Source organism: Vanessa atalanta, chromosome 26 (genome assembly GCF_905147765.1).
Source record: "Vanessa atalanta chromosome 26, ilVanAtal1.2, whole genome shotgun sequence".
Lineage (NCBI taxonomy): Eukaryota > Metazoa > Arthropoda > Insecta > Lepidoptera > Nymphalidae > Vanessa > Vanessa atalanta.
The window spans coordinates 6190826-6207791 of NC_061896.1; the positions used below are offsets into that span (position 1 = coordinate 6190826).

Consider the following 16966-nt stretch of genomic DNA (forward strand, 5'->3'; position numbering starts at 1 on the left):
CACTCATCTACATTTGGCGCCAAAATTATGAAACCTTATTTAAATTAAATATTTAATATCAAATAGTATTTGAGTTAAAATTTTTAAAACATTAGTGAGAGATTATTTTAAGAAATTACAGTTTAATATATATAATAATTTAATTTTGTTTATGTTTTTCATTATTTTTCGTATACAACCGTAGTACCGCTCTATAACCGACCAGCAACATTTTTCCGCTCTATAAATAATTCTTTGTAAAATTGTAACAATTTAGTAAGTTGCTACAAGAATCCTCTTTATTTTTCTGCACATCTACGGCAGGAGCTCTTCAAAATGACACATAACCGATTTTTTTATGTGCAACTGCCGTCCCATAATCACTGTGACGAAAATCGGCTTACCGTATTATTTAATGAGATAGCTCCGTCTGCAAGCCCGTCTAATCAAAAAATAATTTCTATCTCTAAACAGTAGTATAGTTTTGTTCTGGCTTAGAGGCAAGTGAGGCAGTGTAACTACAGGTACAAGGGACATATTAACATCTTAGTTCCCAGGTTTCCAACGATTTATTTTTTTAATTTTTTATAACTAATTAAACTTGCAAGATTTAAACTCGCGATTTTGTTTATGTTTAGTTAATTTATACGTACTCTATGTATTTCTGGCTTTTGTTATCAAAAACTAAATATATAAAAAGTAACAAAATAAAACAACGCTTTAAGTTTGTCAAAGTTTTTATTCAGAGATATCTCAATAAATAATATAATGAAGTCACTTTCAATGGATAATTAAATTAGCTCTAGAAATATCGTCGCCCTGATTATAAAATAAAAAAAACTTATATATACATACATGTAACAAACTTTATGAATTAATCGAATTCTATAAAAGATTGTTAAAGACTCAGAAATATTAAATATATATCAATAAATAATTACAACAGTATTTAAGCAAACAGCACTTCTTAGGCATTTTGAATAGGAATATCTGGCAATATTAAACAGACAATGATACTACAGACTAAGCAAGTTTTTTTTTTTTTAAATATGAATCTCATAACAATCCTAAATTATCATAAATTGAATATTTTTCTTTAAGTATCGGTTGTTTACATAAAATATGACTGACGAATTATCGAGCATTACTAAATAAATTTCATATAAAATAAATTCAACATTTTGATTGAATAAGCGCGCGTACAAAAAAAATAAAAATATTAGGACGAAAAGTTATTTCTTTAAATACAAATGTATTTTTTAAACAATTAGAGAGCAAATACTGTGTAGATTGGTAATTTTAATTATTTTTTTCAATCTCATTGGTTTTGTTCAAGCACTAAATGACCAGATCTGTCCACTGTGAATACGGGTCTCACGCGACGGCTTCTGCAAATAAAAATATAAATTTATTCTACAATATATGTATATAGTAAAAGCACTTGTAGCGTCAATAGTATGTATAAACTATACATATATGTAGACTATATATATGTATACTGTATATTAAAACCTCTAAGCGCTAGAATTTTTTTTTATTTTTATAGTCACATTATAATTACTTTCTAAGATTTCACGCTCGTTTTCCGAGGTGACCTTCGAGTTTCTACTTACAGAATACCTTTACTAGCAGAAGTGTTATATGTATGTATTGATGAATAATAAAAAAATACCTATCCTCATTTATTAGTAAAGATATTGAAATAACCAATGACACACAGAACAACACTAATTTTTTTTAAAATATATAACAAAAAAAATACATTTTCATAAACAATTGTTATATATGTACGTATTTTGGTAAATGTATCCGAATGTGTAACCACAAAATTAATTATAAATATGGGATAAAGGTTTCATTCCGAACCATCTCGAACGAAATATCCTTTGCATTTGTAATTTGGAATTTTCATATTCATTAACCGACTTGATAAATGAAAATTTGTCTCGGAATTTATGTGAAAGGATATTTTACGATAAATATATCTTACTTCTGACTCTATATTAATATTATAAATACGAACGTAACTCTTTTCGCCTGCCTTTCAGATAATCTTTTCAGGTAGTTGTGATCATTTTCCACCATTTGTCAGTTCATGTTTTCTAAGCACTTTTTAGTTTAGCTTCCTGGTCTCGGTACTCATAATAATATATACTCTACCTGAATCTAGCGTTCCTTCTTCCTGAACTCACGGCAGTCGCTTGCGCAATTGCTGGGGCATCTTCACTTTCAGTCTAAGGATAAATTAAAAATTAATATTAAAACCAAAATAATCAAATAGGCCCGTGAAAACAAGTTTGAACCGTCGTAAAAATAAAAAAATAACGGTATTAGGGCGATTCAAACATTACATATGTAAGTTTGTGTGTAATGGAGCCTCACAGTGCGCAACCTGTGATGATACAATTTTTAATATCACATCTGTGAGAGGGAACAACCGAGCATTACAAAGCGCAAATTATGATTTAATTATTTCATACACTTGTAACATTTGTTTATGTAAAAACCTGTAGTATCTGTGTCCCTATTCAGAGCCCTGTCACAACTAACAATGATCCTGGGTATATTTTACCTCCTGAACTGCCGATTCAGTAGTCGTGGTCTGTCCCTGTGCTGTTGGAGCGCCGTATTGGGCAACGACACGTGGTTGTGTTCTGTAATAAATAAATCTTAAAATGTACACAATATCACCTCTAATTAACCAAATAATAATAGTATTTTGTTTTCTATATTCCGATATAATTTGTTTGTCTAGTGGAGTGAAGACCTCGGTATACAATCGTATATAACGCTACGGACTAAACATTCTAGCGTTAAATGTTCAAGCCTATAATCTTCCTCAACAATCGGGCTATTAAATGCAACAAAACATTTTCAAATCCGACAAAACTTACGAACTCATCAGGTTTATTATATTAGTATAGATAATTTGATTTATTATAATATTCTTGATCTTTCATTAAACTATAATTTAAATCCAATCATTTATATCAGCTATGAAGTATAACGTTCAAATGATACGTAATACAAGGCCTTTAGTTGTCCTTACCGATCGTATGTATTCAAGAATTCACATCGATACATCAATTATGCACGATGCGATCCGAACAATATGGAACGATGTGCATCACTTACTTATTCAAAACATTACCAAATACGATAACATATTGACATTCTATGCGAGTTTACACTGACCTTGTCCCGAATGCTGTCGCAACTGCTGTCGCTGTAGGACCTTCATTTTCTTGCTCATCCTGATCGGTTTCTTCCTCTTGTTCTATACCGTTACCTTGCTGGTTAATATCAAGACCACTTTGCAAAGCATTTTGGTCCTGGAAAACCTGCTGAGGCTGTACTTGGTATTGAGTTGGGTCGTATTGCTGTGGTATGAATTGATTTTGGTAAAATTGATCCTGATTTTGATAATTTAGTGCAGGCTGAGCAAGGAATAATGGCTGTTCTGGATTTTGATATTGATTTGCCGGCAATTGTGGTTGATAGAACTGAGGCTGATAATTTTGATATACAACTTGTTGGTCATTTTGCTCTATTTCTTCAACGTCTTTTGGTTGCTGTGGTTGCAGAAATTGATTTGGTTGTTGTGGTTGGAGGAATTGATTCGGTTGTTGTGGCTGTGCAAAAAGACCTGGTTGTTGCGGTTGCAGAAATTGGTTTGGTTGTTGAGGTTGCACAAAAACATTAGGTTGTTGTGGTTGCATGAATTGATTTGGTTGTTGAGGTTGCGCAAAAACATTAGGTTGTTCTGGTTGCGCAAATTGATTTGATTGTTCTTGTTGAGGGAACTGATTAGGTTGAACTTGGTTAAGAATTTGCGGTTGAACAATAAATGGTTGTGGTTGGTATTGAGGAAAAGCTTGAACCTGTGGTTGTGCGGGTTGATACGCATTAATTATTGGCTGATATTGGTTTAATGGTTCCTGAATTAGAGGTGCTTGTTCCTGTTGTACTATTATAGGATTTTGAGCAAAATTTGGATTTTGAGCTACAGCTTTTTGACTTAATTGACTCTGTGCTAAAACTGAAGGCAAAGCAGATAGGTGAGCTGGACCGTCAAAACCTTGAGTTACAGGTGCAACTTGTTCAGGTTGATAGTAAAGTGGTGCTCTCAATTGACCCAACTGTGCTAAAGATATATACTGTGGCTGCGTATTAAGCTGACTCAGAGGCCGCAAAAATAATTCAGCCGGATATTCCTGTAAATTTTGCTTGGACACTTCAACGGAGACCTTTGGCTTTTGATCTTTTGCGTCATTTGCATCATCTAAGCTTTCACCTTCATTCAAATCAAAAGATTCGGTTGTGGTTTCTGCTTTTGGTGTTTTAAGTTCGGGTGCTTGGGTAGTGGTCGTGGTTGATGTGGTTTGGAAAGCGAATTGTCTCGGTGACTGTTGGTTTGGAAGTCCATTTGAAGGAATATTAGCACGGGTGGCCTCGAACTCTCTCTGCCTTGCAAACTGACGTGCTTTTTCTAACTGTTGCTGATACTGAAAATCCAAATGAAAGTTTAATTATATGATGCGAAAGACACAACATATATTAAGCTAGATGCAAATTAAAGATATTGACCTGCGCCTGTTGAAAACTGGGATTCAGTCTTCCAACGTCTGCGTTGATGCTAGGTCCAGGGTATTGTTGCCCATTAATGGGTGACAGTTGGAATATGGGCTGCTGTTCAGGCACTGGTAGTCCTTGAACGGAGACATCGACAGCGTCATCAAAATTGTTGGGCGGTAGAGGCCTTCTAGGATCAACAGGTGGTAGATATTGCTGTTTTTGAGGCGTCTGGAAAAATATATTAGATTTTATTTTATGTTATATAACTTTTTTTAAATAATACATATAAAAACAAATATACTTAAATTTATACATATACATAGGTTAACTTCGTTGCCTGGCGACGTTACCCATAAATGTTGCTTGATTACTTAAACAATTTGAAATTTCTGTCTTCTTTTTTCAATAGAAATAAATGAGTGTTTAAGTAATCTCTCGCTAAACGACGTTTATGAATAATATGCCGTTTATTTTAAGCAAAACAGTATTTACGTGCTGCACGAATTTTGGAAATAAATCAACGAAGATTTGTTTAAAATACTTCTAATTTAAAAAAGATCGTCAAAACTCTTAAAATTTATATATATTTATAAATTTCTTTTGAAGAAATTTGAACAAATTCTAAGGCTGCGTAAATTGGCAATATTTGAGTTATCAACACGCTTTAGTGACTAAAGTTACTGTAATGTTATTGGACAAAACAAATTATACAATGCTGTGTAATTGTAATAACTTCTGAATATATGCTAACAAAGACAGACACACTGGTGTGATAGCTCGAGATATTTTTTTAATAAAATCTATCTAACCTCTGAATGTATTAAATATTTAGAAATAGGATAAGCGTTAAAATCCTCGCATTTCATATGTCTAGATTAATATTATAAAAACTTCTCTAATTAAACAAAATACCAATGTTTGTGGTCTTTGCTCCGGTAATTCGAACGCTGGTCCATTTGGCCTCCAACCACTCGGTGGGTAAGGAGCTTGCGGCTCAGCCACTACCCCACTCAACAATAACGACGCCACCATCAAAAGTTCCTAAAAATAAAAGTAAAAAGTAAAAGTAACATCCTGTAAATATCCCACTTCTGGGCTGTGGCCTCTTTTGGATGGAAAGGTTTGGTTTCCATCGGACACATTTAGGTTTCCTCACAATGGTTTCCTTACGATAACGAAATTAATTATTATAAGCAAAATTTTTTGTGGTACTTGTCTGGGTTTGAACCCTTGGTCTTCGATAAAATTTCACTTGTTCAAACAACTATCTATCTAGCTATCTCAGCTACTCAAAAAATATCCAATTAGATATCTTGATCGGAATAAAATCTTACAATAAATTGACGTTAAAAATAAATATATCAAAGACAAATACTATGATTAAAATTCAACACTTTTACGAATTAAAACGAATTATCAATCGCACATCACAAACACTTAACGAAAACAATAAAAACGTGTAATCACCTTCATTTTCGTTGACTTTCGCTTTGTGACATCCTCGTGCTCCTTGCTTTTATAGACAATAGCTTTGAAAATTGACATTCCAACCGCGCGCATTATCGACCTTAGCAGTGTTCCTTAAAAATTCCATCATAAATCTAAATCAAATACAATTTTGAACTTTAATACTTATAGTATAAAGGCGATATGTTTTGACGGTATGGGTTTTCTTAAAATTGTACTTGCCCACCGTTTACAATGAGATTCTTTTTTGCTAAACAATATTGCATGAATCATACTGTTTAGTTTCTTCTTGATTTCTTGCGACAAAGTAAAAAAAAAAATATTAATGAAATCTATTAATATTTTTCTAAAGTTTAATCATATTAAGCAGCCTAAACTATAACAGATACAAAATAGTACCCAAAAATCGACATAAAAGTAAGCGACGGTATATACTTAGGTACAGTAGCCGAACGCGGCTTTACCCGTGCGAAATGAATGCAATTTTATAGCATATAAACCTTCAACCCCATTTTACATACATTGATTAATGCCCCAAATATACTTCACCCCTATTTTCACACTTTGTAGGGATAATTTTTCTGATAAAAACTAACCCGTGTCAGTCCCGAGGACTCAGGTTCAGTCGTTTAAGCGTGATGAATTTACAGACAGTTATATTTGCATTTAAAAAATTACTAGGGATATCTGTTAGATATAAATAATATTAAATATTATTATAAAAAAATTAAATAAAAAAGAAACAACAATCTTAGTTTAATTGAATTGTTAATTTGTTACTATTTGTCCTTAACAAAATAAATAAAAATTTCATTTTAAACGTTTAACGTAGATTATTTCGTCTTCTGTACTTTGTGTTTGAAATATTATAAGACTAGAAGAAAACCCGCCTTCGCTTGTGTAAAATAAATAAAACTAAACGAATACGGTTTATCAATCATTAATAATTTAAGTTTGCCGTACCCCTGAACGAAATTATTATTTGGAACACACTTACTGAACGCACCCGTAAACGTCAAACATGGCCGTCCGTTGAACTGTCATGTCATTGAATTTCAAGGATTTAATATCGAAATATCTCGATTATATAAATTTTACGAATATGTTGTCGACTAAAAATCATTATTTTTGAACGATCTATAATTGTGGTTAGGTTTCGATCAGGTCTATCGTAGACCTGCACTATATTATATATATATAAGAAAATTATTTATGTAAACGCATGAACAAAACATGCGAGGCAAGTTGTACTCTACGATATATTAATAGTCAGTACGGGTAAATGGATCATTTATGTAATTGTTTAAATAATAACAAGATATAAAATCGTTATTTTACCCGTCAGAAGTCGGGTAAATATTAAATACTCCCGGTATTCGTTTCTATAATAAGACTCCACAGATATATTTAAAAACTTAAACCTCATATCAAGAAAACATTGACAATTAAGCCATATTACACAAAACTATATTATATTCAAGATAAAATAGCATGGACTTAGAATTTATTAATTACTAAGCAAGATATATAAAAATTTAATTGTACTTTACTGACATACTCTGTAATTAAAATGATGAAAAAGAGTAACTAGTTGTTTCTTGCCGGTTGTTCTCGGTATAATTTACTTTTCGAACGGGAGGTAGCTCAACATTTAATTCAATGCAGTAGCATGACGATTCAAAAGTGCTTTTATTGGCCTACTTGAATAAAGTTTTTTTAACACATGACCAGTAATATTCAAGCAAACATAATATACGATAAAAATGGTCAATGAATAATTATATATCGATGGCTTTTTACGAGTTTTTTCGTGAAATCATTGCAAAATAAATATATAAAAAAATCATAACGTCAAAGTCAATATGGAAAGTTACATAAATTGTCAATATTGTAGAATGTAAAAAATATATCAAATTAAAACTTAGAAACGCAAAATGTTATGATTTGCACTTTGGTCCTTTTGGCATTACACATAGGGCATAACGATATAAACTACTTACTAATTAAAAAAAATATTATTTCTAATAGTTCTGCTAATGAAACTAGAGCGTTCAAACTAACTTTTCACCTTGATATAATAATACTAGCTGCGCCGTCCGGCTTCACCCTCATTAAACGCTACTTCTCCGCCCCCGTAGCCCATAGCGTGATGTTAGTAACCTATAACCTTCCTCGATAATTGGGCTATTAAATGCAAATTAATTTTTCAAATCCAACTAATAATTTCAGATATTAGCTCGTACAAACGAATTCTACAAATCTCATATAAAAACATAAATAGCTCCTGCCAAAAAAGAATCAGCAATTCCACGAATATTACTAAAGGAGCAATAAAAGATAAAAAGCGTAACACATTTTACTCGTAGATGGTGTTATGACACAAATACATGGCAATTTTGGCATTCCGTAGGCAGTTACGTAACCCTTTAGCATGGGGCACACGTTTGTTGCGTCTGTTTTGTGTCTGTACGGTTGTATGCATTCTGATTGTGCGTAATTCTTTATTCTATTTCAAAATATAATAAGACTATATCTTAATGTATTATTTGCTACATTTTTTGGCCTTTATAAAGACCCATAATGACTCAGATCGTTAGATGTCAATGTTAAGGGACGATTCTCACTTCCAACCTTAGCAAGCACCACTGAAAATTGATGTGCTTAATTTGTAAAATAAAGGACAATATCGTGAGAAAACCTACTTGTGGAGAATGACAATCTGTCACGTGTATGCGTTAACCCACATGGAGCGGCAGTTAAGTAGAGTAACCTCAAAACCTTCTCCTCGAAAGGGGATTAGACATTAGCCCAGCAGTGGGATGTTTACATGCATTACATTATATTACATAACATTAAGGGATGTTGTTTCAATTAAAAGGGGTACAGCAAGCAGATCTGTCGCCCAGAATTTCTATCGCACCGTTAGACGTAAAGACGTATCACTTTGTATGTTACCCAAGACAGATATTAATTTTAAATGCTTAGTGATAAGTTGATGGTGTAACTTTTCCAATAAATAAATAAAAAATGAATAATCAATGACCTGAGATTCGCTGACGACATTGAAATTTTTATTCGAAAATAGCGCAGAGCTAGAAAGAATGATAGAGTCACTACAAATATCGAGCAGACCGATAATCTCAGTAAAACTACGGTACGCATAAAATATGCTTATCGTTGTTTAATCGACAACGCTTCAATAGAACATATTACCATCCAGACCACCTGAGGAATCCAAAATCCCACAAAGGCTAATACAACAATACTACGCAACAAAACAAACTCCGACCTAAAAGGGTTGTCGAAGTCGTAGAGCTAAATGCAAACTTTTCGACATTATAATGCAAATTATTGAATATTTGAATACTTGGGGCATTCAAATAATAATTTAAATTAAAAAAAATAAAAACGAATATATTGGTTCCTACATCTGTCCGGATTTACAACTTCTTTGGAGAAGATAAACAACGAACAAGGAATCGGAAGTAGGATAAGAGACATGAAAAAAGTTTTTGAGCCTAAAAGAAATACTCAAAAGCATGGAAACCCACCCGGTAGCGTGTGTAGCAACTCACAATTTGTTAAAACGTCAATGATTAATATTAAAGTGATGGCCGAGCACGAGATGGCCCAGTATCACGAGATGGCGTGCATCTTAACCGATGATTTCGGGTTCAAACCCAGGCAGGCACCACTGAAATTTCATGTGCTTAATTTGTGTTTATAATTCATCTCGTGCTCGGCGGTGAAGGAAAACATGTGTATTCCGCCAACCCGCATTGGAGCAGCGTGGTGGAATATGCTCCAAACCTTCTCCTCAAAGGGAGAGGAGACCTTTATCCCAGCAGTGGGACATTTACGGACTGCTTATGTTATGTTATGTATGTTAATATTAAAGTAACAGTACATACTTTTGACGAATTTACAAAAATACGTAAATTCGCAAAGACAATTAAAGTTATTATAAAAAAATATACAATACGTAATTATCGATATTTACGTCATAACCATGGAATTACTATTTAATGAAAAATAATAATGGTAGTTATGTAGCAAAGGTTAAGGTTTCATTAAAGGGTCCAAGTTTATACAAACTTGAGGATCTATAAAATTTATCATCATTAATTTCAAACATTAATTTATTTTTAATTACAGACAATTTTAAATAAAAGAGGATTTTTTCTTATAAAATTTGTATTAGGAAAAAAAAAATTAAAATAAACAAGTAATCGATGTACGATAATAATTTTAGATCGTTTTTTTCTGCTGGTTAGGTAAATTGGTACCTAGATACGCTCATTACCTTATCAGGTAAAAGATTAACCATAAACTTTAAAACTGAGACATGGTTGAAAATAAATTTATGATATTGTTGCCGTATTATGTTCAAAACATTTTCCAGCTAAATTTCGCTATAGAAATATTAATGAGGGAGTTCTGGCTTCGTGACTAGATTAATTAAATCACTCTGAACTTAGCCACGATCGATAGTTTTCAGATTGTTATCGCTTCACGCCAGAATTATTCAACGATTTATATTATATTTAGATCGCCTATATCGGTTCTACATAATATATGTTGTTTACGAAGTGATAAGAAGTCCTATTGTTTAAGTATGCTGTCAACGAAGCGATCTCCGATTAAGTCAATATGCCCTTCCTGGGGCAAGGTATTCGTTTATGTCTTAGAATTCTGGAGATAATTTTTACCTTAATTATCAATTGCGCAATGGTTTACGGTCCGCTGAACCGCAATCTAAAAATCTGAGGTTCGATTCTGACTCCAAACATCAGCTTTAGGCTTAATTGGAAGAGTAAAAAGAAATATTAATAATTCCTTAAAATGGGGTATTACTAATATTATTCAAAAATAAATGGCAATAATAATGTATGTTTAAATTAAATTTAAGAAAAAGTTTTTAATCTTATTTAAAAAATAATTTCATTCGAATTTTTGATTTATTTCATCACTATCGAGGATCACATAATTATCTATAATATATTATACAATGAGAACAGATAAAACATAAATGAAATAAAAATATTATTTTCATATTTAGAAAATACTGACACTTCAAAGTTTGTCTAGAATCTTCTTTTTTTTGACCCTGAAACGTCAAACGTTATGCAGCGGTTGTGTACTTGAGTAGTTTAAAAGTTTGCGCCAGCATTACGGGATGTGTGTATGTACTGTATAATACTAGTCGTCGCCCAGGGCTACGCTCGCTTTTTAGGGGTTGATCATCAGGTGTTACACATAAAAAATAGTCTATGTCCTTCCTTGAGCTTCAAGCTTGCATCGTACCAAATTCCATCAAACTCAATTCAGTAGTTTGGCCATGAAAAGTAACAGACAGACAAGCAGTTAATTTAGAACTTAAATTTATTATTTTACCTTACCTTTTTATATTCTTATATTTTAAATAAATTGTTTCATGCCTTAATTATAAAATACGCGAGTATATTATGATTTCTGTATAAAAAAAACATTGGCATAATATTATACTACCTCAACATAATTATATTAAAAAACTTGCAATTACAGCGTTTTTCATATTGGCAACGGTTTCCCTTCTCTCTTTTATCCTTATATCCTTAAAAAAACGTCCAAATAAAGTAATGTATGTCATGAGCGCTGCCGTTTATTTACGAGATGAATCAACGCCAAGTAACTTGGAGAATGGCCAAGCATCTAAACCCTCATTTCTGATTAAATCTGTAACATATTCCTCCATATTAGAGCACGAGCGTTCGTAATCAATTTGAAAATTTATAAATTTTATTATTCCGTCCAATGAACTTTGAGCAATTCTAATACATTCTGCTTATAAATATGTACAGCTTGCAATATGATAATAGTTTATTTTTTTTTTATTATAGAATAATATTTTTAAATACATGATATCCTTTCAATTTATTTTGTTTATCACCTTTAATGGTATCTAAAGAGCTATTTCGTTTTTTGCTCAAGAATCGGAATTGGGATTCAACGGAAAATTCAAAATGCTTTTAGCACTTTTGCCGCCATTCCGTGGTGCTGATATCTACAGTATATTTTTAATGTTTTTCTCTATAAATTTAGTTATTTTATTTGTTATAAATAAAACATGTATTATATTTTATTAAACAGTAACTACTGAGTTTCTGGTCGGTTCTTCTCTCTACATCATTTCCACACATTGTGCCATTCTACAAACGAATTCGACAATTACTAAGTATATGACATTTTCTAGACTCGTTCTACTGACGCGAAAAGGGCGAATCTCATGTCATTTACAATAATCTACAAACATTGCGATTTAGATCTAGTAATATATTTTTGTACGTAATAAAAGTCCACACAATCGTCAAACTTGTCAACCCTGACAGTTTTATCATTTGTGAATAAATTTAAATTAAGTTTCTGTAGTAAGTAAATGGTCAAGACGTCATTGACCTAGACGAGAACTGAATCGGTAATCGAATCCCGACCTCGCCATGTACGTATAGTATGATGTCAGAGGTGTGTTTACGTTGCTATTCATTTGGTTACGAAAATATTCAAAAACATTTTTAATTAACCTTCTAATGTGAGGTGATATTAAATTAGTTAACATTTGTAACTAATAGCCTGACCCGTTGTTGAGGTAAGATAGCTTCCCTCGTGGTTAGTTTGGTGCTTATTCCCAGCACGCTGCTCCAAAGCGGACTTGATACACATGAGGCAAAATTTCATCCGATACATGCAGGTTTCCTCTCGATATTTTCCTTTAACTCCAAACATGAGACATATAAATTCAATGATGCACAGATTCACAATCTTTGCTTAACATCAACGTGATATGTTTGACTAAGCCTTCTATGCTCAACAAAGAAGTTTTTTTTTTTTTTATAAAATTAATCGTTTCCTACAATTTATTTTAATCTTTTACTCTCTTGTATGATTGTCTAACTAAACTAAAGTTTCACGTGTTTTCCGAACTACTGGCTGCTACCGAGAATTAATCGACCGAAAGACCAGTAAGTTTTCATTATCCCCAACCAGGGGCGGACTTGACACCTTAGCTGTTTTAGGTCAATAAATATAGATAGTTGCCCTCTGCAGGAAAACTTAATGATGTATAAGAATTTAATAAGTTAATTTAGCGAGATGGTATATCTACTGGTAGGGCTCTGTGCAAGCCTGTCTGGGAAGGTATCACTCAGCAAATATACTATACAATACATGGTATTGTTGTGTTCCGGTTTTAATGGTGAGTTAGTAAGTATAGCTACATGCACAAGGGACGTACTCGTAATATCTTAAATGCCAATGTATTTGGCGCATTGGCAAATCTAAGATCTATGTAAGAAATGGTATATATTTCTTACAGAGAGAGAGACGATGGGTGGTGGTGGCCCAACTGACTATCGCTTAACTAAATTATAAGCAAAAATCTAAAATTCATTTTCGAGTTTTTTAACAATGGTGTGTGCTTGAGTTTTTTCGCCATAGTCCCAGGACTACTTGACTTCACGGAAGCATGCGAAATCTCATGATTTCTCCATGACGTCTCCTGAAAAGATAGAGAGGGTACTGTGGGGTTTTTTTATTAGGTATATCAGAGCGCACTAGGCGCAATAAAAGGTCCGCAACTTTAAAAGTTAGACACTTTACTAACAAAGCCGTTAAAACGGACCCAGACACAGGGAATCCGAAGTCATATTGGTACAATTTTTTTTCCATAAAAGCAAAAATCAAAAATGTGATATTTAGATAAAAGCAAGAAGAACTAATAAGAATTAGTAATGAAGAAAACTTTTCCGAGGATATATGGAATTTTAATTTATACATTCAGAACAGATGTAAGTTTATTTATTCGTGTTTTTTCTTTTGTTTTTATTATAGTTGAGATGATGTATTCTGCCAATAACACACTTTTTGAATATTTGCATTTGAGATTAGTTTTTAATTTCAATTTAGTTCAGACAGAAAATAAAAGACTTTAAGACGAGACTATAAAACGAAAAATATTTTACTTTTCAACGGACATTTGTAGATTTTCAAAATGTCTATGGATATATCTGAGTCAGCATATCTTATCTGTCTTTTAAAAAAAAAAGTCACAATAACAAAAAATATCTGGACTAAGCGATGGATATCGTAATGGTTTCTATTAACGAGATTGGAGAAGAATATGAGTATCTTAAATGGTGACCGAGTAAGTGTAACTACATGCACAAGGGACATAACGACTTAGATGCCAAGGTTTTTGGCGCATTGGCAAAATAAGGAATAATTATCTATACATATAATAAAATTGGAGTGTCTGTTTGTAATATTAAAATAACCTCTATATACTAAATGTGTGTACATATATACACGGTATCACACATCACATCACATCATCAGCCTATATTTGTCCACTGCTGGACATAGGCCAACGGTATATATACCAAAATATATATTTTTTTCAATTTCGTCCGTCTGTTTGTTCCGACTAATTGACGGTACTCTTACTGGCTGAAGAAAGCTGATGTAATAGGGTGTAACTTAGGCTACAAATATAACTTTTTGTTAAATTCAAATGCGCATAAAGTCGCGGGCACAGCTAGTTATATCTATAGACGGTAGACACTACTTATATTCAGGTGGACCACTTGTTTTTATTGTAATAAAATTAACTAAACAAAATAAAATAATAAGTTTTCGGTTGAAAAATAATAATTAAAATAAATCGGGTTTTTTTTTGCAAATTCTTAAGTTCAAACAATGCCATATTTTTAATTTATACAAATTTTAGTTTGTGATCACAACTTTCTTTAATTAAATTTAATTATATCTTCGCTTCTTTTGATCGAGTAATAAAACGTTATTTATCTACTTACCTTTCAAAAACTTCATCTAAATGTTAAAATTATTACAGTTTTAAAACAAGTTTTTTTTAATTAAAACACGACAAACGACATAATTCATTAAAATCTCGACCCACATCAAGTGCACTGCCCGTAACCGAAAATTCGGATGAAAGAGGAACCGAGATCCGGAGGAAAGAGGTCGGAATAATTTTATTTTCTGAAGTTTTCCTTTATTTAGTTTTAACCAAGGCTTGCCTTTTAAATGTTTCGTGAAAAAGTGTTAATTATTCGTTAAGTCCTAATTTTCATTTCGATTAAAACAAAGTATACAGTACATTACATTAACAGCCTGTAAATTTCTAAGCTAATGCTAAGGCTAAGGCTAAGGCATCCTCTGCCTTTGAGGAGAAGGTTTGGAGCATATTCGACCACGTTGCTCCAATGCGGGTGGAATACACATGTGGCAGAATTTCTTTCAAATTAGACACATGCAGGTTTCCTCACGATGTTTTCCTTCGCCACTGAGCACTAGATTAATTATAACAAATTAAGCACATGTAAATTCAGTGGTGCTTGCCCTGAGTTTGAACCTGAAATCATCGGTTAAGATGCACGTGTTAGATTTTTTTACACACGCGTTCTAACCTAATATAATAAATCTAATAGCCCAGTGGCTATCTCGGCTCTTATTTATTTATTTTAGATTACACCAAAATAATAATTTATTTGTGATAGGGCTTTGTGCATTGCCGCCTGGGTACGCTACCTCAAAAATAAACAGTATTTACATGATGTACCAAAATTTAAAGCTACCACTAAGGTAACAGCAGTATTTAATATTGTTGTACAGACAGTAGGAACATAACTTCTTAGTTGTCAAGACTGTCGCGTTGGTGATAAGGAATCGTTAATACCATCATCATGTCATATATGTAATATTTTATAGCAAATGTCGTATTTGAAATTCGACGTTTCCCTTCACCCTTGACACTTTCCCACGCGTTAGTTCCTTATTATTTTAAAATACAGATTAGTTTGACGCGGTAATTAAAAGGGAAAGGGCCAACTTTGTTTTTTCCTCCACTCCTGCGCTCGTGGAGTGGAACGATTCTTGTTTTGTTTAATTACGTGTTTATTTGTACTGAATAAAAGTATGTTTTATTAATTAAAGTATTTTTTGGCATTGGCATTGGTTGGTTGGACGAGCATATGGGCCACTGATGGTAAGTGGTCACCACCGCCCATAGACAAAGGCGCTGTAAGAAATATTAACCATTCCTTACATCACCTATGCGCCACCAACCTTGGGAACTAAGATGTTATGTCCCTTGTGCCAGTGTGATTACACTGGCTCATTCACATTTCTAACCGGATGAAGATGGGTGGGTGGTACCTGCCCATACGGGCTTGCACAAAGCCCTACCGCCAAGAAAAATTGCAATAATATAAACATTAAAACCACAATTTATACATTTTTCTGCATCTGCTGCGGTACCACTTTTTTGTAAGTTCTAGTACATTTATATTTATGACTAACGAGTAGAATTCTTTAGAGGCGAGTAATTAAATAAACCAATTTTATAGCATAGTAGGGAAACGAGCAGGAGACTCACCTAATGGAACGTGACTAGCACCGCCACCGGACATCTGAAACACCGAAGGGCTTGCAAGTCAGCCTTAATCTTAGACTTTGGTTAACGAAGATATACGATTACGATTTCAAACACAAGCTGTTCCGGTTCCCGTCAATACGGTTCCGAGAAATATTAACGTGTCCGGTGTTCTATAAAATCTATTTAAAGCGAAATTCTCTTTATATTTTTTCATTGCTTCTCTAATACTATTTACAACGTTTAGTTCATTAAATTCTTATAAAGAAAGCGTCTAGTAATATTACTATACTAATTATTTCAAAATTAAAAATAATAAGTTTAGTCGCTAGAACATAGTACCTAAGTCGTTTTTAAGTGTAGCGTGTAGGTTATCTGAACGAAGATCTCTTGTTTCTTGTATAATTCTGGAAAATCTATTACGTTTATAATGATTTTTCTTTAAGCGTAAACTATGTCCAGTCGAAGTGGAACCGTCAGTAGATTATAGGTAATTTTTTAATTCCGTTGATCCGTTTC

General features: G+C 32.8%; 1 protein-coding gene across 1 annotated transcript; it reads right to left on the reverse strand.

Moving 5' to 3' along the window:
- Positions 1–1154: 1154 nt before the first annotated feature.
- On the reverse strand, positions 1155–16497 carry LOC125074060 (mediator of RNA polymerase II transcription subunit 15-like). The gene is made up of 8 exons (XM_047685284.1): positions 16451–16497; positions 6022–6155; positions 5467–5595; positions 4567–4782; positions 3175–4484; positions 2552–2633; positions 2140–2213; positions 1155–1367 (listed from the first exon to the last, which is right to left on the reverse strand). Exons 2-8 carry the CDS (start codon positions 6112–6114, stop codon positions 1298–1300), a joined length of 1974 nt encoding a protein of 657 aa, XP_047541240.1. The 5' UTR covers positions 6115–6155; positions 16451–16497; the 3' UTR covers positions 1155–1297.
- Positions 16498–16966: the final 469 nt, after the last annotated feature.